This window comes from Lissotriton helveticus, chromosome 9, assembly GCF_964261635.1.
Source record: "Lissotriton helveticus chromosome 9, aLisHel1.1, whole genome shotgun sequence".
NCBI classification, from domain to species: domain Eukaryota; kingdom Metazoa; phylum Chordata; class Amphibia; order Caudata; family Salamandridae; genus Lissotriton; species Lissotriton helveticus.
In genome coordinates, this window is record NC_136070.1 from 173762218 (window position 1) to 173786950 (window position 24733).

At 48.0% G+C, this 24733-nt stretch overlaps 1 protein-coding gene across 4 annotated transcripts in view; it reads right to left on the reverse strand.

Moving 5' to 3' along the window:
* The window catches only part of POLE2 (DNA polymerase epsilon 2, accessory subunit), a 490721-nt gene that overhangs the window by 301140 nt on the left and 164848 nt on the right, over positions 1-24733 (reverse strand). For all 4 annotated transcript variants that reach the window (XM_078659706.1, XM_078659707.1, XM_078659704.1 and 1 more), the window contains 2 exons: positions 18660-18737; positions 691-784 (listed from right to left, as the gene is read on the reverse strand). In XM_078659706.1, the coding sequence (XP_078515832.1) occupies positions 691-784; positions 18660-18737 (172 nt within the window). The remainder of the gene's footprint in view (positions 1-690; positions 785-18659; positions 18738-24733) is intronic.

Consider the following 24733-nt stretch of genomic DNA (forward strand, 5'->3'; position numbering starts at 1 on the left):
AATCACTGATTGTGACAGTGCATGATTGCACCCACCTACCACCCATTTGTCTGCTCCACCACTCTCTGGGGTTGCTAGCTACAGCTGTGGGTAAGAGTGCTTAAGTGAAGTGGGAAATTTAGCAGAGGAAAAAGTAGGAATGCAGGACGAGGACTGCATAAAAATATGTTTGCTTGAAGGGAGCATGTTCGCTAGACATGTCAAATCAGCCGCCTGCTGCATTAGACCTACAGTTTTAATAATTAGATACAGTGAAGGGTAAGGCGGGAGGGGACACCACATCAGGATTGAATATCAGGAGAGGTGTCACTAGTTTGTCTCAATAGGTTAACACCAAAATTTGTTTGGAAAATAGGTATTAAAAACTAATTTTCCAAATGTTTTAATTGCGCGCTACTTGAATGTCATTTTTGGATCTTACTATGTACAACAACAGATTGATACTTTCAAAAATAGTTTAATTGGCCGATTCAATATATTTGAGAAGTAGAGACTGATTTCCATGAATGTAACATAAAAAGTAAGGAGGCCATTCCTGATAAAACTACACAGTGAAGTGTCCACAAACAATTAACAATCGTTGCAAAGAAACAAGAAAACATTTCATTGCTGCCAGCTGTTTCAGTTCCTAGTCGAGAAGATTTTAAAAAGTCATTCTCGGTCTCAAAACATAAAATCATGTTCCCTTACCTGTTGTAAAATTGTATACCGCTCACGGAACAGCTCAGCTTTGTCTTTAGCCGTACCAAACAAATGTGGCACCGGGTGGCTGGTCATTGCCAAACTGAAAAACATGAAATATTGTCTCACTGAGAGATTCAGTGCAAGCCAAATACTCCATAACACTTGTCAAACATTTCCTATTGGAACTATACAAAGATCAGTGCACATGAAAGCACCGAGCAGAAAAAAAACATTTTTCTTAATATTAAATATCAAATAATTAGGGCCTTCAGTGATTTGTCAACATCGTTGATACAGAGGGAGAAGTAGGGTGCCAACACGCACCCCTGCCTCACCCCTCTTCTGATATCAAAGGGTGGATTTAGTTCTCCTTTGGATCTAAAAAGCACCTTGGGTGTTAGGTTTCTATATAAATTGGCCAACAATGCAACAATATTCTTTGGTTTCCCCATGTTGTCCATACACTCCCACAATCGTCTATGATTAACTAAATCGTAAGCACAGCCAAGGTCGAGAAAGCATATGTATAATGCTTCCTCAGTGGCCTGGCAATATTGACTCATCAGGAGGATCAGGTTAAGTGACTGCTCAACCGTACCCAGATCTTTCCTGATTGCATATTGGGCACTTGAAAGGTCTTTATTTTCGTGTGCCCATGTGTTAGAAATGGGATCTCTGGTTGGCTGAGGCTTGCGCCAAGGCCAGGCAGAGACCACCACTCTAGTTAGGGCAAGGGAGTTACACTCCCCCCAGCTCACGGGAGCCCTGCAACATCTGCGCTGCTTCCTGCTTCCTTTCCGGCGGCGGGCGCGGGACTTCCTTTTGAAACCAGAAGTGCCTGACTTCCTGTTTTGCCGCGGGCTGCGGCAGTGAAACACGGGGTGGGCACCCGCTCGGGATTAGAATAAAGAATGCGGGCAAAGTCGCGGGGTGGGCACCCACACTAAAACAATTAAATAAGCGGGGTGGCACCCGTAATTAGTATTAAAAAAGCGGCCAGAATGCAGGGTGGGCACCTGCTTAACAACAATAAAAATAAGCGGGGTGGGCACCCGCAGTTAAGCAATTTCGGGGGAATCCCTACGCTGGGGATTTCCTCAGGGCAAAGGGCAGCTCAGCGCTGCCAAGCTCCAGGGCTCCTTTTGGAGCAAAATCTCAGCGCTCCCAGGGCGCACAAAGGCAGCATCACTTCCTGGGGCAAAGAAAGGAGCAGGAGGTCCCAGAAGTCCTGGGCATCAGGAGGGACAATGTAGGGCCCAGGAGCCAGCACACAGGGCACTCCAGCAAGGAGACAGCCCCCATGGCGGTCCCTCCTGGGCCCCACCAGCAGCAAGCCCCCTCCTGTTAGGATCCAGCAAGAACTCCAGGCATCCAGGGGCAGGGCAGGGCCCAGGGGCCAGCACACAGGGCCCTCCAGCAGGGAGGCAGCCCACAAGGCGGTCCCTCCTGGGCCCCACCAGAAGCACGCCCCTGCTAGATTCAAGTAACAAACAAGAACAAATTCATGGGGTCACAGCCCCTTATTTATACAGCAAAATCATTTGTCACCCAGCACAGGGTTTAGGGAAAACCAGATGCAACTGGTTTGGAAGCACTTGAGCACTTTGTTTTGTTCAGCTCCTTTTCTCCTATTTACAGGATGGGTCAGGGACATCAGACGCACCACAGGGGGTGGATCCAGCATTGTGGAGGGAAGGCCCAGCCCTATTCAGGTCCCAGGTGCAACCCCTCCCTCCCATCTACATGCAGATCTCCCCATTCACCACCGGGCAGACCCATCTTGACTCCTGGAGCCAAACACACCAGCCAGCTCCTGTCAATCACAAGCCAGACTGTCAATTCACATTCACCGCACACAGAAATGCCAACTTCTAAAAGTGGCACTTCTACACTAGTCACATTAAATCTGCGGACTCCGCCGCGCAGCATTTAATCTCACGAGTTCGCACATACCAAACTCGACCCTGCACTCCCCACACGTCAGGAACTACCATGGACACTCATATCCCCCATGCATTCCTATGGGAGGGCAGGCCAATCTCACCACACACACTCAGAGAGCGCACGCACTTTACACTGGGCCACAGTGCTAATGTGCGCAGAGACCAGAAATCAACTAACATCATGTCATATTAAAAGGCAAAAAGTTCAGGGGTGAACCTGCCCAAAGTGCTAAGTCCAACACCATGCTTGTAATCTCTCCAACAAGACGCTTCCCAATAATTTAGCAGAAGAGTCGAGTGGAAAGATCAGACCATAACATTTGGGGTCATCCTGGATCCCTTTTTAATTATAGCAGTAATGAGTGAGGTAAACCATGAGGGAGGGAACATATCCTGCTCCCACTGCATTGAATACCTTAGTTAAATGTAGGGTCCAGAGGTCAGGATGTTGTCTTGTAAGTAACCATTGGCACCCCCTCTGGACCGGTGGGCTTTGCAATTTGGGTTGTTAGAGATGGCCTTCAGCACTTCTTCATGGGTGAATACTAAATATGGTAATACTTCCCCATCCTCATAGTTTAGAAGTTCCTGTTCTGGGTTATGGTGGGAAAAAGTTGCACCAAAAAGGCCTACTCATTGAGTTGGAGCTATTGAGGATTCCAAGGCTTATGCCTCCAGAAAAAAAAGTTGCGCATTCACCGTTTTCCAGAAAATTGCACTTACCTTAGTCTCTGCTGCTTGTAACAAAATGGACCAGGCTTCCTCCTGAAGCTCTTTCTTTCTATTCCTGACAATCTTTTTACAGGAGGATCTTGCTTCCTGGATCAGGGTGTCCCTTGGCACTGATTTAATAGCTTTGCCAAGCGACTCCGTGCCTTTGAACACTGGTAGCTAAACCATCTCTTGGAGTTTTTATCTTTACCGTTAGGCTTTGCAACCAGGTTAAGATAGACGGAATTTGAGAAATCGATGTGGGCTTCCCGGGATTCTTTATGATTAGGATATGGGGCTAGGGCTATCATAAAATGCTCAAAGTTATTTGATATTACATTTTTGTGAAACTTGCCGGGTCAACCCCTGTCCATTTAATTCTTGTTCCATTCTTACCAGTGGGAGTATGTTACTGATTTTCCTTGTGTATGGATTTTTGGGTACATTGAACCTTATAGTCAGGTCCGCAAGGTTATGACACCGTACACTGTTTGGTCCCACCTGATTCCCCAAGATGCATGCTCTAATCATTTCTCAACCTCAGACTATGATAATCAGGCTCCACAGCCTCTACCTATGAATGTTGGTAATGGGGGATATTTGCCAATGCTTCCATGTTGCACAAATTTCAAGCTAGATTTTTTAAAGATGTTTAGGGCGAGGCTGTTAGAGCTATGTTTAAAGTGAGCCATACTGGACCTCCCCCCACTAATACCCCCACCCTTCCGCGCACCCTTGTCTTGAAACCCACTAATGTCCTTTAGATCCGTGGTACATGCTTTTATGTTAAAATCCCTAGCCCAGATGACATAGAAGTCACCCGTTAGCCCATCCAAAAACAAGTTTAAATCTGCTTTTAAGGTTTCTACCACATCCACCCTTGTGTTATCAAATCTGTGGTTATAGAAATTGATAATGAATGTCTTGCTTCCTTCCTAGAGTGAATAATATGAGCTGATACTGAGATGTGAGGGGACTCTTTTTCATTTGTGGGTCTTAGCTAGTAGAAATAAAACTAATCAGCCCACCCATGGCTCTGCCCATGCTTGAAGGAGTCGCCCTTATGTTAAGAGAGAACAGAGCCATTTAGATTGATCTGAGCAGTTCCCCAGGTCTCCTGAATACAGTCAAATACATACATTTTTGCCAGTACTGCATGTCCATTTTATTGGTGATCCTAGCTATATTCCATCTGTTAACCCTAATCGCTGTCATCTCCTTCCCCAGGCTAACCATGATCTTTAGGTCTGCACGAGGCAGACTTTGCATAGAACATACAGGGAAGGATTGATAATTTAGTCATCCCTGCTAATCCAATTGATTCAGGTGGGAAAAACTGTTTGAAATTGGCACAGGAAAAAGAGGCATTCCCAGAGGCCTGTAAAAGAAGCGGAGTGGCAAGGGCTCAACGGAAGATAAAGACAATGGCCCATCTAGCTGCCGTTCTGCATTCTCAGCCCCTTCTGCAGGCTCTTCCACAGGCTCAGGGGCATTTCTTGCTTCCACCCTAGCCCCCAGCGCCTTTTGTCATCCTTTTTGGTGAGGTCTGGAGTAGCAACTTTCAATTTTCTACAGAAGGCTTTCAGCTGTTTCACATTGTAGGCCTCCAACCTTTCTTCCTCAAACTCTAGATCCATAGATGCAATAGATGCTAGTTTGCTCATGACAATAAGAACTGGGAGTCTTTAGCAAAAATAACAGTTACAAGGAAAAAGAAATTCTACCAAAAATGCATGTGGTGGTGTTTGATCTGCACTCACTAGTAGTGTACACCAATCACTGTATATGAGTTACAAATGCAAGTCCAAATCCTCACTGCTGACCACCAATGTTAGAACGGGGGTTCGCTAGTTGGCAATGGCTTGTACCTTTGTCCAAATAGGGACCCTTGCTTCTAGTCAGAGTAAGGGGGCTACACTCCTAAAATAACCCGTGCTCAACCTTGTGGTAGCTTGGCATGAGCAGGAAGGCTTAGCTCAGAGACAGTGTGTAAAGCATTTGTGAACATATACAGTAATACAGTAAAAACACTACAGATGGACACAACACAGGTTTTATAAAAAATAAGTATTCTTTATATAGACTTAACACAAGACCTAAACGACAAAAATCCACAATACAGTTGTAAGAAAATGACTTTAAGATGGTAGAAACAACTCCGTTCACTTTAGATGGAAAATGCAACACATTTCCCACAAAGTACCTTTGGATGTGTCACGCGAGATGAACAAAAGGTTTGCAGGGAGAACTATGCGTCGGTTCCTTGCTTCGGGGGAGGCGATGCCTCTGTTCCTCAGTGCTTACGCAAAGTAGGCGATGCGTCTGTTCCTTACTAGAGAGGAGGTGATGCGACAATCTTGGGGTGCGGCCGGGATGCGATGCGACATAATGGCACCTTGATGCGATGCGACGATCCGTGCGATGCGGGAAGATGGCGCCCTTGATGTGATGCGACGACGTGAAGATGATGTGTGCACGTGCGGCGACTCTGTAACTTTGGAGCCGCAACAGTCCCTGCTACACGCTTCACCGGTGATGCGAGGGTGACCCTTGCGGTTGCGACACGCTTCTCCGGTGATGCGACGACACACAGCTGCGATGGAGACACGCTCTGCGGTGATGCGACAGCAATCCTTGTGGTGGCGACACGCTTCTCTGATGATGCAACAGCTGCGGATGCGACACGCTTCTTCTCATTGAGTCGCGATTCCAGCTCCCAACAACACGCAGGTTTCTGCAGACAGAATTCCCAGCAAGGAAATTCAGGGGGGAGCTGGTGGTGAAGTCTTGTATCCCTGAGACTTCAGCAGGAGGCAAGCACAGACTCTTCTTCAAGATGATGAAAGTTGCAAATAAAAGTCTTTCTCCTTTCCATGGCAATAAAGAAACCACTGCAGGCCAACCCCAGCAATTACAACTCTTCTCTATTGTCTTATGATGTCTGCCCTGCCACCATTTACTTCGGACCCTCACCCTCACACCTCCTCACCCTCACACACCCTCTCACACCCTCACACACCCTCACTCGCCCTCACACCCTCACCCACCCTCACTCATCCTCACACCCCTCTCACCTTCACCCCCTCACCCTCACACGCCCTCACCCTCACACGCCCTCACCCTCACACGCCCTCACCCTCACCCTCACCCCCATCACCCTCACCCCCTCACCCTCACACACCCTCACACACCCTCACAACCCTCTCACCCTCACCCCCTCACACACCCTCACCCTCACACCCCACATCACTCAGGAACACCACCACATCACTCAGGGCACCGTCACATCACTCAGGAACACCACATCCCTCAGGGACACCACCACATCACTCAGGGACACCACCACATCACTCTGGGACACCACCACATCACTCTGGGACACCACCACATCACCCGGGGACACCACCACATCATCCGGGGACACCAACACATCACTTGCGGGCACCACCACATCACTCGGGAACACCACCACATCACTCGGGGACACCAACACATCACTCGGGGACACCAACACATCACTCGGGGACACCAACACATCGCTCGGGTACACCACCACATCGCTCGGGGACACCACCACATCACTCGGGGACACCACCACATCACTCTGGGACACCACCACATCACTCTGGGACACCACCACATCACTCAGGAACACCACCACATCACTCAGGAACACCACCACATCACTCAGGGACACCACCACATCACCCAGGGACACCATCACATCACTCAGGGACACCACCATATCATTCAGGAACACCGCCACATCACTCAGGAACACCACCACATCACTCAGGGGCACCACTCAGGGACACCACCACATCACTCAGGGACACCACCACATCGTTCAGGGACACCACCACATCACTCAGGAACACCACCACATTACTCGGGGACACCACCGCATCACTCGGGGACACCAGCACAACACTCGGGGACACTACCACATCACTCGGGGACACCACCACATCACTCGGGGACACCACCACATCACTCGGGAACACCACCCCATCACTCGGGGACACCACCCCATCACTCGGGGACACCACCCCATCACTCGGGGACACCACCACATCACTCGGGGACACCACCACATCACTCGGGGACACCACCACATCACTCGGGGACACCACCACATCACTCTAATACACCACCACATCACTCTAATACACCACCACATCACTCTAATACACCACCACATCACTCTAATACACCACCACATCACTCAGCCCAACCACATCATCACTCAGCACCACAACAGCACTGTCCTTGCTTGCTACCAACAAGCATTGCCATAGCCAATAGGACTCGCATTAGGAAAGTGTAAGCTATTGGCGATTCCAGCTCCCAACAACACGCAGGTTTCTGCAGACAGAATTCCCAGCAAGGAAATTCATGGGGGAGCTGGTGGTGAAGTCTTGTATCCCTGAGACTTCAGCAGGAGGCAAGCACAGACTCTTCTTCAAGATGATGAAAGTTGCAAATAAAAGTCTTTCTCCTTTCCATGGCAATAAAGAAACCACTGCAGGCCAACCCCAGCAATTACAACTCTTCTCTCTGTCTTATGATGTCTGCCCTGCCACCATTTACTTCGGACCCTCACCCTCACACCTCCTCACCCTCACACACCTCTCACACCCTCACTCGCCCTCACACCCTCACCCACCCTCACTCACCCTCACTCACCCTCACACACCTCTCACCCTCACCCCCCTCTCACCCTCACACCCTCACACGCCCTCACCCTCACACCCCCTCACCCTCATCACCCCGTCACCCTCCCTCGCCCTCACACCCCCTCACCCTCACACACCCTCACCCACCCTCACCCTCACAACCCTCTCACCCTCACCCCCTCACACCCCCACACACCCTCACCCTCGCACCCCACATCACTCAGGAACACCACCACATCACTCAGGGCACCACCACATCACTCAGGAACACCACATCACTCAGGGACACCACCACATCACTCAGGGACACCACCACATCACTCAGGGACACCACCACATCACTCTGTGACACCACCACGTCACTCTGGGACACCACCACATCACTCTGGGACACCACCACATCACTCTGGGACACCACCACATCACTCAGAGACACCACCACATCACTCAGGGACACCACCACATCACCCAGGGACACCATCACATCACTCAAGGACACCACCATATCATTCAGGAACACCGCCACATCACTCAGGAACACCACCACATCACTCAGGGGCACCACTCAGGGACACCACCACATCACTCAGGGACACCACCACATCGTTCAGGGACACCACCACATCACTCGGGGACACCACCGCATCACTCGGGGACACCACCGCATCACTCGGGGACACCACCGCATCACTCGGGGACACCAGCACAACACTCGGGGACACCACCACATCACTCGGGGACACCACCACATCACTCGGGGACACCACCACATCACTCGGGGACACCACCACATCACTCGGGGACACCACCACATCACTCAGGGACACCACCACATCACTGGGGGACACCACCACATCACTCGGGGACACCACCACATCACTCGGGGACACCACCACATCACTCTGGGACACCACCACATCACTCTGGGACACCACCACATCACTCTGGGACACCACCACATCACTCTAATACACCACCACATCCCTCTAATACACCACCACATCACTCTAATACACCACCACATCACTCTAATACAACACCACATCACTCAGCCCAACCACATCATCACTCAGCACCACAACAGCACTGTCCTTGCCTGCTACCAACAAGCATTGCCATAGCCAATAGGACTCGCATTAGGAAAGTGTAAGCTATTGGCGATTCCAGCTCCCAACAACACGCAGGTTTCTGCAGACAGAATTCCCAGCAAGGAAATTCAGGGGGGAGCTGGTGGTGAAGTCTTGTATCCCTGAGACTTCAGCAGGAGGCAAGCACAGACTCTTCTTCAAGATGATAAAAGTTGCAAATAAAAGTCTTTCTCCTTTCCATGGCAATAAAGAAACCACTGCAGGCCAACCCCAGCAATTACAACTCTTCTCTATGTCTTATGATGTCTGCCCTGCCACCATTTACTTTGGACCCTCACCCTCACACCTCCTCACCCTCACACACCTCTCACACCCTCACACACCCTCACTCACCCTCACACCCTCACCCACCCTCACTCACCCTCACTCACCCTCACACCCCTCTGACCCTCACCCCCTCTCACCCTCACACCCTCACACGCCCTCACCCTCACACGCCCTCACCCTCACACGCCCTCACCCTCATCACCCCGTCACCCTCCCTCGCCCTCACACACCCTCACCCTCACACACCCTCACCCACCCTCACAACCCTCTCACCCTCACCCCCTCACACCCCCAAACACCCTCACCCTCACACCCCACATCACTCAGGAACACCACCACATCACTCAGGAACACCACATCACTCAGGGACACCACCACATCACTCAGGAACACCACATCACTCTGGGACACCACCACATCACTCTGGGACACCACCACATCACTCTGGGACACCACCACATCACTCGGGGACACCACCACATCACTCGGGGACACCACCACATCACTCGGGGACACCACCACATCACTCGGGGACACCACCACATCACTCGGGGACACCACCACATCACTCGGGGACACCACCACATCACTCGGGGACACCACCACATCACTCCGGGACACCACCACATCACTCGGGGACACCACCACATCACTCGGGGACACCACCACATCACTCGGGGACACCACCACATCACTCGGGGACACCACCACATCACTCGGGGACACCACCACATCACTCTGGGACACCTCTACATTACTCAGGAACACCACCACATCACTCAGGGACACCACCACATCACCCAGGGACACCTACACATCACTCAGGGACACCACCATATCATTAAGGAACACCACCACATCACTCAGGAACACCACCACATCACTCAGGGGCACCACTCAGGGACACCACCACATCACTCAGGGACACCACCACATCGTTCAGGGACACCACCACATCACTCAGGAACACCACCACATCACTCAGGAACACCACCACATTACTCGGGGACACCACCGCATCACTCGGGGACACCACCGCATCACTCGGGGACACCACCACATCACTCGGGGACACCACCACATCACTCGGGGACACCACCACATCACTCGGGGACACCACCACATCACTCAGGGACACCACCACATCACTCGGGGACACCACCACATCACTCGGGGACACCACCACATCACTCGGGGACACCACCACATCACTCGGGGACACCACCACATCACTCGGGGACACCACCACATCACTCTGGGACACCACCACATCACTCTGGGACACCACCACATCACTCTGGGACACCACCACATCACTCTAATACACCACCACATCACTCTAATACACCACCACATCACTCTAATACACCACCACATCACTCTAATACACCACCACATCACTCTAATACACCACCACATCACTCAGCCCAACCACATCATCACTCAGCACCACAACAGCACTGTCCTTGCTTGCTACCAACAAGCATTGCCATAGCCAATAGGACTCGCATTAGGAAAGTGTAAGCTATTGGCTTTGTGAATAACAATGCTATTAGTTTAGATCTTTTCAAAGCCAACACCTATTAAAAAAAATTGTCATTTACAATACCAATAGCTCACACTTTCCTAATGCGAGACCTATTGCATTGCAAATGCTTGTTTAGGTTGATCACATTACGTCTGGTGACCGGTGCGCTGACAAGCCAGACCTAAAAAGGAGTGAACAAAGAAGGCATCCCTGTTTCGGCCCATTCTGATTAGCTATATGGGCTGTAAAACCCATTACTATTCAGCACCACGTATCAGAGTGCAGGGCAATTAAGAGTTTGAATAAACATGCAGTGATTCCTAGGGTTACTCAGCTCGCCATAAACTAACAAAAACTGTGGTAAATAAAAACAACGTTTCCTGTCTGTTTTTTTTTACATCAAATTATATTCTTATAAAATAGTATGAACTACAACAAAATGATACAAGACAGAACGGTGGAAGAGAAAGCCAGATTGTTCAATGGAAATAATTTCCCTCTCATTAACCCACACCTGAAGATGTTCTAACGTACAGATTGCCTTATATGTGCTTCCAATTGGTAATTGGTCACATCCTAGGGCACACTTTCGTGGTTCCAAAACTAGGACTCCATTAATGTTCAAAGCAAGGTTAACAAAATAGTTCAAAGAATAATATGTTTATTTTCATCGTTCAGAAAATCATGTCATTTCTCCAACATTCCATCAACAGCAAAGATGTTTTTTCATATAGAGTTCAATTTTGCTCCAATGCATTTCGGGCACTCTGCCCTTCATCCGGGAGCGTTTTTGAAACTCTTCCTGCTCGGTCGTAGGAAGTTCGTTAGCGTAGTGATGCTGAAAACGGTGTGCTGGCGATCGGCGTGATTCCTAATTACCACTAGCATCCACAAGATCAACTTGTCATTAATTCAGTGGCAAGGCTCTAGAGACCTTTTTATGACAAGCAACAATATTACTTCCTTTCCAAGAATTTGGAACAGAACTTGACCAATGACATTCTCTAAACAACGGACATAAAAGGGCAACCCAGCTAACTGAGTCCTTTTAGATCTGGGCTAGTCAAAACTTCAGATTTTACTAAAATGATATGTTTCCTTAATTAAAGGGACTTTCAGTCACCTCTCTTCATCCATGGGTCTGTTGTGTCATTCCCATTTTGCTTCCACCCACTACATCATTTAGCATGGGGTTGTGGGTCAGCCTACTTAAGTCACTGGTTAACCTCACTTTGAGTGACTGTATTCTGCTCTCTCACAACGAGCACGTCTGCATACAAGGTAGTTCTATTAAGTGTCAGTGTTTTTGTTTCATTTTATAATTACTTTAGTGCTGCCTTTGTGTTTAGGTTATTATAAAGAAACAATGGTCCTGGACCAATTATTCAAGGAAGTATTAGATTAACAGGATTATTATTTCAACCTATTTGAGCTTACATTAATCAGCTCACAGCCGTCTGTAAATCGTTAAAACTCACAGCCGTCTGTAAATCGTTAAAATAATCAAAACAAACAGATGTGCAGAAAAAGCACCAAGTATTATTACAATATATTTATTTAATCATTTAAAGGAACAATTTTTAGAGGGTCATGAAGGAAGAAGAATGTTCTTGGGAACGTGTAAGAAAAAGTGCTCAAGTGTATATATAAGGAGTCAAGAGAGCTAAAAGTGGTTAGAAAAGTAAAGGGCATAAATTTACAAGGCTGTACAAAACGGATATCAAATAAACAGTTGGATGCAACCTGGCCACATGCAAAATGTTCATTTGAATTATATTTTCCTAAAGTTGTAAGGAGAGCTTCCTTAAGGCTGTAAACATGGGTAATGGGGAATGGGGTAATGGGGAAGGGGGAAATAGTCCAGGTGCAGTAGGGGGTAGTGTTGACGTTTCGATCCAGCTTATCAGCAACTGAGGGACTTTAATAACTCAGCCATGCGGATCTTCCTCAAGACAAGGGGACAGTTGAAGTGACCCAACAGAATAAAAACAAGGAACTTAGAACCGGGACCTAATAGGTTACCAAGGCGTGGTGTCTGCACAACAAACGGCGGGAGTAATGTGTTAAACCCATCTCATCAATCTTGCAATGCTCAATTGGAGTCCAAAAACTGGTTACACCAATGCCTGCAATTTAATAATAACAACAACAGTTGTAATCAAGAATCCATAAGGATTGTTCAATAAAAGCACACAAAGAACTGACTGTGGCAACTCACCAATAAAGTGGCAAGGACCAACTAAGGACAAATCCCATTATTCAGTAGGTTTAAACAAAGATGGTGGTGCCCAAACCATCCAGGAAGCGTAATAATCAGGCCTGCATGTGTGGCAAGAGTTTTCTGAGTAAATCAAGCAATCCTGAAAGGAAGGGAATTCTTATTAAGAATACTGTCTAGGGAGCGTGAGGCGTTCCTGGGTGGAGGTCGGTTGTGAAAGATAATTACCTGGAGAGGATCTGATTGATATCCTTACTTCAACGCGGTAGCAGCCAAAAGATCAGCAATCCACGGGAGCATTTATACTGAAAAAAGGGGGCAGTGGCCTTGAAAGGGGCGGTGTCTACCACATGCGAGTAAAAAGGGTCGAAGAACTCAATGAGCTCGCAGTTTCTGTAACTTCAATATAATTACAAAAGGCCTCATGGTGCGATGTCACAATTCTAATATTTAGATAGATTCAATCGTTTAATTGGTATTAATTGGTATTAAAACTGACAATGTACAATTAAACAAAAACCGCTCCTTAATATATAATATACAACATGCCTCAAGGTGCAGTGTCACAATTGAGATGTAGGAATCAGTGTGTATCGGCAAATAGCGACCAGTGCTAAGGCTTGGATATATTCACAGATTTAAGTACCAAACTAGTGGTACGAAATTATTCCAAATTAATCTACATATAACATATAAAGCCACAATTACATTTCACATTGAACATAAATACGGACTTTAGAAAAGAATAGAAACAGTAAGTCATCACATTTTAAGGCTTATGACGCCAATTTGCAGAAGGAACAACCAGAATTGGGTTAAAAAACAACCTGTACATATGTGTTATACAGCAGATTGCCATGAAATTATGCCTTCAGAACATATTGTCAACAAACATTGCTGAGTGTGGACACCTGTCTGGTGATCTCCTCGTATTCATGTAATCCTCTCGCTACAGTATCAAAGTGATGTGTCCATCTACACTTGCGTAAGCTCAGAACTCTACCAAAGTCCCCTCCCCGGGGGTTTTGGTGTACGTTCTCTATTACACACCAACGTAGGCTCACTGGTGTGTGTCCAAATGATGTAAAATGTTCCACGAGGAGTGCTCCCTGTACCTGGCACCGTATACGACTGTAGTGTTGCAGGATATGGGACTTTACTTTTTGTATAGTTTGTCTGATATATAAAAAAGCACATGGACAGGAAATGGCATAGATTACCCCCCTGGAGTTACAGATAGTGGGATCTTGAAGTGTGTGTTTGTAGTTGTGTGTGATAGTTTTCAATTCATTGGCCTTGGGACACGCCATACATTGCCCACATTTAAAATGTCCCTTCACTGGCGGGATGTTCCATAGTGTCATCTGTGAAGTTCTCGGTTCTATGGGTAAACATGTTCCCTTACATTCATGCCTTTGCGGAACGCATGCATCGGTGGTGGTAGTCCACCAAGTTCATCTGTCACCAGGTGCCAGTGGTTGTTTATAATTTTCTTGATGGTATTGCTGTTTGTGCAGAATGTAGTCACACAGACTAACCTCTCTTGATCCTTAGATCCAGGTCCAGGGACCAATGATGGACTTTGTGTTAAGAGTCTGATGTGATAGCAGGATTTCCTGCCAATACTGTAGTAAATTCCTTTTTCAGCCTCCTTTAATCAGACTAAATGAGTCCATTTGAAATTGCTCTGTCCCCATTCTCCTCCTTTCACTGTGTCTGCAGTAAACGAAGCGAAAAGCTTCAATATTATACGATATGAATTCCAAAGCGCACAATTCCTAAGAACACATTGATTGTGGACTCAGTTTCACCATTGGTTCTTTAATACATTTTACCCAGGAAGAAACCAAACTTTATTGGGTTTAATTTGCATCATTTGTAACACTTTTATCTTTCCTGACTTCTTTCCTTCTTTGTTTCTTTCATTCCTTGATTCTTTCTTTCCCTTTCTTTTTTTCTCTTTCCTTATTTTCTACTTTCTCTCATGCATTCTTTCCTCTTTTTCATTTTGGCTTCTTTATTTCTTGCCTTCCTTTTTTCCTTCTTTACTTTTTCACTTGTTCTTTTCTTTCAGTCTCTGTTTTTCTTTTGTTTTTCTTACATTCATTTTTTTGTTCTTTAATTTTTCTTTCATTCTCTTAGTCCTTCTTTATTTCCTTCTCAAAGACAGGAGGCTGACAGAACAACTGGATTTTTTTAGGTCTGTGTTAGCTAAGATCTTTTGAAATTATGTGTATAACAATTACTTTTTCAGCCACACATCATCCATTTGTCCATGGCTGTGTTATTCTAATTTTTAGGTCTCGCCTGGCGTTAGTAGCGCGCATGCGCTGCTCTCGCCATGCGAGGGCCTTTTGGAATCAAAACGGATTCCAAAGTGAGCACACGGACGGACAGAAGATGTGCACGCGAGGACTGGATGCTTCACTGGCACCGTGACACACTGGGGACTTTTTTTATCTAGACATCCTTCTGCCGTCACTTGTTTTTTGAGGGTCTGCAATCCCAAACGCAGTGCACATCTGGAAGTGATTTACCGTCCAAGCCCTGTTTTTCTTTCATTTGCCTGTTTAACCTTTCGCTTTATTTGGATTACTCCACATTGCAGCGGTATCATGCAACTTTAGGAAAATATGGAATGAGGTCTTTAGGAGGCGCGCACGTTCTTTCATAAATGTATGCTGGGAGTCCATCCGCCATGCAGGACACTTCGAAAAGACCCGCTGCAACCACCAGAGCTGCTGGACATCTCGTGGGGGACAGAATTCAAACTAGCTGCGGTACAGCGTTATGCTCAGGCAGTTTGTCAGGATTAACATCTTTCTAGTCAGTGGTTCGCGTTACCTTCAGCATCGTGTTACCGTCTTGAGCTCTCCAAAGTTTGGATATCGATGAAGGCTGAAGGTTAGGAAAGTAACGGGGCTGGGGGAGGGGGTGCTCACCGGGACTGGTGCTTGACGGACACGGTGCTGGACGCTGTCAGTGGTGGGGAGGAAGGGACTGCGCACCGTACGTAAGGGAGACTGATTTTGTGCAGTGTTAGATTGAAATTGTTGTGGGCACTATTTTTTAATAAAATAGTGCCTTTTCCCTTCTAGTTACTCACACTACACTGAATTGAATGGTCGCTTTTATTTTCTTTGCCTCGTCTATAGTTTCGGACGGATGCGAGTACGCACCTTTCACTTTACTAAAACTCCCCTCCATGTTTATAAATGCAGTCTTCCTACTTAAACATACATTTCCACTTTCCGTGAACACTTACGTTTTAGCTTCTGCCTCACAAAATAGCCCTCAGTGCAACGAAAGTCAATTAAGAAACGCACCAAGTTCTCAGCCATTTTACTGCCAGCCCGCCCGATGGAGCGTTCCCCTACCTTTTTTTATTTATACAGGTGAACTCTCATAGACACCTGTCTGGGCTGAAGATATTTTCAAATATGGAGCTGGTCACATGCTGCGGTGTTCCTAACTCCGAAGCAGGCGGCAGAGGGGAGCGTGCCCTCTGCCTGCACCTTTGCCAGACCCTCTCCCTTCCTCCTTGGATTGTCGGACAGCCCTTTGTGTCTCTGGCTCTCGTCATGTGACCTCCCTTTTCACAGCCAGACAGCAGCCCTCCCAGGGCTTTCGAGAGCTGTTTGCAGTAGGCAACTCCAACCACTGCCAAACATTTTCAAGGCGCTTGATTCGTGCAACCACACACACATGCCCCTGCTTTGGACGTTATCGTCTCTGCCAAGGTGAACAGGCTTTTGTTTCTCTCTGAGTTGACTGGATTAAAACGCATATATGTTTTTTGCTATCTTTCCTACTCCTGTCTGGTGTGTTACTCTTTCATAACAATGCATTTTCAGCTCGGTGCACAACAAATATTGTGTTCTCCTTTATTTTCTTTAACAAACTCTCATGGGAAAGAAATAACTGCCTGTGATTGCTAAACACACAGTGTTAATGTTTAGTTTTGGGGTTTGACTACAAATCCAAGTACTTGGCTTTCTCTTTATTAGTATTTGGCAGGGTAATGCAGCTGTCAACCATGTGTTGGTCCTACCAGGGCTCTTTTAGTGTTTATTCAAGGAGTTTTCTTTGTTCATTTCTCACATCGCCACAATATTTCAGTACACTTTATCCGATTGTGTTCTCAGCCACGCGTTTTCCAAATCTGTTTGGGCATTAACTACAATTAGCAGTGCCCACTCCTCATCAGATAATTATCGGTAACAAACTATGCATACACCTTTTAACAAAGGAAACCCTTTTTCCGGATACAGTATCCTATATCATCGACATTCGTAACTGCTATTCACCAGCCGCTTCCTGCTACTGTAGTGTTTTGCACAGCCAGCAACTGTACATCAATTCCATGTCATCTTTCTGTGTGTTGCATTGTTTATTCACTTCCCAGCTTGTTACTTTGCACTTGTTTCTCTTGCTTCAGTGACAGGATTTTTTGTTGTCACTGTACACACAAACGTGTGGTATTACACAAGGAAATGCACACAGGGAAGTACACCACATGAATCTGAGCAAATTTGAAGACTTCTCCCATACTTTTCTAAATCAATCTTTAAACTAATGGAAATTAAGTTAAAGCCATTTCCTTTGCTATACAATACCATTAGCAAAGCAAATGGCTTTAATTTAATCAAAGGCGAGACCTATTCCATTTTCAATGCTTATTCTTCCACCTACTCGAGTATGCATCTAGGGGCAATGCATCAGCCCACTTCAACCATTGGCTGACTTGACTATGCATTATGGCATGCTGCCCTTTCACAATGACCTCAACCCCACACAAACGTATTTCCTTTATTGCTAGGGAGTACTATTATAATATGTGCTTTTTTGAGACCCCAAAAACATTTTTGCCTTTTGACGATTTTTTTTTTGTTTTGATTGCCGAATTCCCAGCAGCTTCCTTAACAATAACATTTTGCAAAAATCAAGTTAATACAAGAATTGACAAATGGCTGGCGGCCAACACCAGACCTATTGGCTGTGCCCAAACTTGTTTATTTATTGTCTAGCCTTGCTTTTGTAATTCGAAATTTCATTAGTAGAAAGGGAAATAAGAGCAGGTGAAACTATATAAGGCAGCTTAGATGACAAACATGTTATTAAAAATTAAATGTGCTGAGGTCTATAATAAAATTTCCTTTTTTTGTGGACTACTGATTGAGTGTCAACATACAAGTTTTGACAAGTTTGAAAAATGAAGGCAAGAACGCCCACTCTAATAGTTTTGATTAAAGTTTTTTGTTTAAATGATTGTGGTATGTAGTCTGGTAACTAGGAACTGAAAATGTCCTCAAAAGAAATATCTCACTTTTTGAGCTTAATATTAGGTCAGGTAATAATCACAAAGCTCAACATCATCCAACGCCAACCTTTTAAACAACACTTCTTATGAAAAGTGGTACAAAATCAAACTCGCAAAAAATTCCAATTTCTGTATCAGAGCAATAAACATGAACAAGGACTTACGGGAGAAACTTCTTTCTTTCCGCATGATACACGTAGCGTGGAACATCATATGCCCCAATGATGTTAAAAATCTGTTCTCTGAAAAACAGTGCAATGCAAATCTGAATTATTCTCTGAACTGAAGACCAAGGGTCAATTTCACATTGTTTTACAGTGTATATAGGGAGATGGGTGAAATAACTGTTGGACTTATAACCATTGTAAAGATGTTCACTAAGGAAGCTACAGGGGGACTTTTACAGCTCTCTCGAGAAGGCTGCAAACGTTGAGATTGTCCTGCGCAGGTTGAAGTGGTGGCCTAAGCGCACAATGGCATCTGACGCCATGTTCGCTTTTTACATTTTTTATTATTATTATTATATTTTCTTAATTTTATCTAGTGTACAAATACTTTTTAATCAGAACTGATGTGCCACTCACGGTGAACGTGATTGTGCTGGAAGCGGAGTCTTACATCTTACTTACAAATATAATTTGAGGATTAGCTCTGAGGGATTGATAGTATAGACTGACTGGATGGATGAGGGGCGTGGCTTGACTGGGGCCGATGGCGGACACTTAAGTGAGGAGCTCCGCACCAGCCGCCCAACAATCCTGTTGCCAGAGCTCATCGGGGCTGCACAGATCTGCGCTGCTGCTACAACTGCACCCGGAAGGTGATAGAGCACAGCGGAGCGGGTTGAGGCGATCCCTGGTGCCAGGAATCGAGACCGGTGCTTCTCGGAGAGGCCTTTGGGGGGAGGAGCCTAACTTCCTGAATGCCTGCGGCAGTCCGGCCGCTCCGTGACGCCCCGGCTTGGTATTGCATGCAGGCCTCGGATCACGTTGCTGCCGACCCAAGGGGCTTCTGCCGGGCGTGCAGAAGGGGCGGCCCGGCTGAGGAGGAATTGAAGGTCCTGAAGGAAAGGAGCGGAGCGGTGTGCACTGGGAGAGAAGTCTGGAGTACGGAGGTTCGCGCTGCCCAAAGGTGAGACACGCGCGGTTGCGGATCCGATCGGAGAAGACCATCGCCCTCACCTGAAGCAACAGCATTTCACAGTTTGTTGTACCGGCAATAGAAGGGCACGACACAGGGTGCTGGGGAGCGAGTGTGCCTGGGTTCTGGCTGCGGGTGCGCAACACGACCTGGCCACCATATTAGGATCGGGCTCTATGCACTGGGCTGTGCCTGCTGCTTCACCATAGGCGATCGGCCAGCTTTTGACACCCTGGGGAACGGGATAGAGGTGTCTGAGGTTATCTCCTGCGCAGCGTCTCCCGCTGGGGGTCGCTTTGCTTCCGCCCGATGCTGTGACTCACGTGCAGTGGCGAGCTGACGCGTTCCCTTACAACTCTATCTGTGACTCAGACTACTGGTTGGAGAGGCACTGAATCACATGATTGTTGATGTTACTGGTAGTGCGTGTGAGAGAGCAGTATCTATCCTGCATGGGTTCGTAGGATTGGTGATCCCACTGACTGCTTACACTGGGGACCTGATAGTTGCAGCCACCTTGTAGCAAAAGTCGCCTACATCTACTTGGGGCTCAGAGCTTCGCCTATTGCGGATTGCACTGCCATGGGCACACCCAAGAATAAAATCACCGGGTCCACGCAGGATCCAGATGACAGCGCAGCTAAGCGCCTGCAGACGGGCTCGGGAGATCCGCTCTAACGGCAACTGCAACAGATTCTTGACGCCATCTCTGACACCAAGGCCACCCTTCACCAGGATACAAGTACAGTGGCGGTGGGCTTGGGCCTTCTACGCGAGGAACACAAGAAATTGTCAGAAAGGGTCAGGCATAATGAGTCATCTGTGGCAGATCTCTTGCCGGCGCAGAAAGCGACAGATCAACAGCTGAGTGCCATCACAGACAGAGTCAGTGCCCTGGAACGCAGGGCTGAAGATGAGGAAGGCCGCAATCGACGGAACAACGTCAGAGTGGTAGGTTTACCAGAGGGAATCGAAGGGAGTGATATGGTGGCTTACCTGGAACATTGGTTCAAAACAGTAGCGGCCCCTGAGGGGCTGACTTCCTTTTATACTTTTGAACGCGCCCACAGAGTGCTGGCTAGACCTTTGGCTCCAGGGAGGCCTGCGAGACCGATAGTGGCCCGCCTGCTTCACTTCTGGGACAGGGACATTCTGCTGCAGAGAGCAATGACGGAGGGCCCCTTTCAAGTGGACAGTAGCAAGGTCACCCTCTATCAGATTACACTCTGGAAGTTCAGCGGAAGCGAGCGGCCGATGTGCTAATAGACCGCTTGCGGCCCCCCGGGCCTGGTCCGGCGATCCTGCGGCCTGGTGTTGGGGCGCTGCCTTCCTTGGACGGGGTTCACCGTACATCTGGCCCGTCCCCCCTTTGTTCTCCGGCCCGGCCATTTTGAGTTCCTCCGCCCGGGCTCGGAGAACGGTGCCGGCGGCGTGTGGGGTGCCGGCGCATCGCCTTCTTCTGGTGACCCCCCTTTCTGCCCTGGTGGCACCTCCGCTGGCGGCTGCCGATATCCTGTTTTGCCCCGCTGGTATCCGGGCGGGGATCTGTGTTTGCAGCGGCCCCGCCGAGCTTCTAAGATGGCGGCCGGCCCCATGACTCTCGGCCTTGCTGGGACTGGCGATGCGGATCCGCCGCACGGCACGTTTTCTGAATACTGCAAAGGTGATCCTACACTTGGCGACATCCTCGCCGCCCTGCGCTCCTGGGGGCCACCCATGACCGCACCTGTCGCTATCCTGGTGAGAGGTCCCTTGGCTGGACCTGCCGGACCCCCCCAGGTTTGTGCGGCTTCATCTCTGTTGTGTGCTGCTGGAACTTTCCTTGGGGTCGTGAACCTGGAGGCTGCTGTTGATGTGGATGTACGGGAGTCCGCTGCCCTTCTTCCTCCTGTGCCTCCTTCTGCTCCGGAGGTTCGCCAGCCGGATCCCATCTGGACCGACCTCGAAGGGTCTCCTTTTCCTCTCTTGCCTCACATGGCCAAACGAAAATCCTGTGACTGTGCCACTGGACCGGCTTTCCCCGAGTTCTCATCGGAACTGTGCCTGCTTTGCCTGAGGTGGTTCCTGTTCTATTTGGATCATCCGGATCGCGATCGCTTTGATTTGAGTGTATTTTTGATTCGACTCCCTGTTCTTCACCTCCGGCTTTATGTGATCTGGTTCCTGGTTCGTTGGACTACTACAGTTTGCGAAAAGCGAGGACAGGGTTGAGCTGATCTTGCCTCTGTGGACTGTTATTTTGTGGTATGGTTGGGCGATCCGTTTATAATTGTGTGATTATATTTGATACTTCTTTACGTTCCTGGAGCTTATCCGTGTATTTACTATCTTCCCGTGGGCTCTGAGTATTTTCGGGCGGGAGGGTGGGAGCTGAAAGGGTTTTGATTGTGTGGCTCCTCTCCCGCTGTTTTTCCTTGTTTTCCCTTCCCCCCCCCCTTTTTATCTAAGTGATTCTTTCTTTCCTTATTTCTTCTATATTTCGGGTTCTAATTAGGGCGACAGGCACGCTGCTGGGGGGTAGGCCATAGCCTTCTGCAGGGGTGCAGGGTGGGCTGTGCGGGGTGGGGGAGGGGTCTGTTTTCTTGTATCTTCCCTTGTTCCTTTTTTGGTTCTATGGCTCTTATGTATCCCCTTATTTCGTGGCGCGGTGTCGGCGCGTCGCCCCCCGGGGTGTTTGTGCTGGCATGGCCCTTTTGGTACGTCTGCTGTCACGGTTTACTACGCATTTATTTCTCCTGTTGCCACTAGTTCCTTGTGCCGACTTAGTATTGGGTGCTTTGTTAGCCGTGGGGGGCGTGCGCTGACGCTGCGCCCTCACTTTTTCTCCCTCCTTTTTCCGATGTCCTTTTCCTCCCATATTTTCCCTTTTCCCCCCCCATTTTTCTTTTCCTTTTTTGGGTTGTTGTAACAGAGGGCTTTTAGTTGTGTAAGCGTACTTTTCGCTGTTTTACTATTATGTGCCATGGTAGTGGTGGGAGGGCGTTGAGCAGCGATTGTGATTGTTATTGATGTGGGACTATCGTTCTGCCTTTGCCAAAATGTGACTGTTCTTTTGGTCTTTTCCTGTATTCGAAGCTTCTGCTTGCTCACGGCCCACCGCGGCCCTCTGGACTTTTAAGATTGTCTTTATCCTGTGCACCCCTTTATTTCATTACAAAATTAACCTACTCTTATCCTGTCCGCGATGGCGGCTCGAAGACTTGTTACCTTTGCCTTCATATGCACTATTTAGAAATCCTGTTGTCACTCCTGTATTGCCTCGTATGTCTCTTTATTGTGGTGGCCGGCCCGGTGGGTTGTAGGCCCGTATCTGTGAGCGCCTTCTGTACAATAAAGGTTTTAAAAAAAATAAAAAAAATAAAAAGAAGGAGAGCCCAGGTACCACCTAGTGCAACACAATCTACGAAGGAGCGGGCTGCAGCATTACTGGCGGTGATATCCTTATCCCAGACTCAGAGTCTGCCTCCAATGGATGAAGACGCGGGGTCCGATAAGGACTCGGCAGACAATGACTCGGACATGTATATCGAATGGAAGCAGCCTGAAATTACCAGTGGTGACATCCCAAAGTGTAGATGACATTGTGTGACCTTATTATTATTTCCTAGCAGTAATTTTTCACTTTCCCTCTATTACTATAATACCATGAGTGGGGTCCCTGAGCTTGCATTGATTCTTCGCAGCTGGTGCCTCATGAGCTGGGAACATGTCACTGGTCAGTCGCATCCACCACTGCCTCTGAAGTAGTCGGAGGTTTTATTTAGTTTTAGGTTCTTACGGTTTGGATGGGAGCTCGTTTTATAGTTACTGTCTTTGGGACGGGGAGTTGGGGTTTTGAGGTTATTTTCTGGGGACCCAGGCGTGGCACCACTGGTACTCGGCATGACTTGGGCGCAGATATCACTATGGGATCGTTGGTGGATTTAAAATGCATTTCTTGGAATGTTAGGGCCCTGCACACAATGGGCCGCCGTTATAAGGTATATGCTTATTTAATATGTAGGGGGATTCAGATAGCCTTTCTCCAAGAAACGCACATCACAGGCCAATAGGGTATTGCACTACAGCCTAGATGGAGGGCCAAGTTTATTACAGCGCTTATTATGCTTTTGCGCGGGATTTCTTAATATTGGTTAGAGCGGGGGTCCACTTTCAGCTAGTATAGCAGCTCACGGACCCTGAGGGCAGGTATGTGGTGGTGTTGGGCCTTCTCAATGGCATGGATATTACGCTGTGTAGCGTTTATGCGCCTAACATTGATCAACCATCCTTCTTCGCTCAGCTCTCTGGGAAGCTGGCGCCTTATTTGACCGGCACTGTTCTTATGGGAGGGGACTTTAATACGGTCACTGATGTCTTGCAAGATAGGTCTCATCCACCCCTCTCTACTGCCCCTACCCATAAGATAGCAAGAGCTAGGAAGGCCTGGCAGGAACACTGGGGACTGGTAGACACATGGAAAGTGCATCACCCGACTGGCAGAGACTATTCCTTTTTCTCTGGCCTTCACAAACTTCATGTTCGGATCGATGCTATACTCTGCTCCCCAGAACTGCCCACTATGACCACGCATAGTGAATATCTCACGAAACACTGTCGGACCATAATCCATTGCTGGTCAGGGTTGGGTGGTCATGTGTGCGCCCGGTAATTCCGAATTGGCGGTAAATCCAGTGCTTTTAGACGATGGAGTCTTTCGGGAGGCTGTGGACACTGGGGTGACTCAATATTTTTTAGAGAACGAGAGATCAGCGTCTTCGATTGCTGTGGAATGGGACGCCTTTAAAGTGGTGGTGAGGGGTCTGTGCATTTCCAATGTGGTTGGGATCAGGAAGACCTTACTACAGGATCTAGATACTGCTGATTGATGCTCACGAGAATAGGAGCGTGCTCGACCTGATAAGCCTCAAAGACACAGGGCCTGACTGGAAGCGAGAGAAGCAGTCGCTGTGGAAGTTGAAAGACTGCGCTGTTTCGACTATAGGAAGTATGTCGCACGCGCTCATACTGAGAGAGATAAATCTGGCACCCTACTGGCTTCATTGGCCAACCCAGAGCAGCGGCGATCGCCTCTCTTAGAATTATAGACCATCGGGGG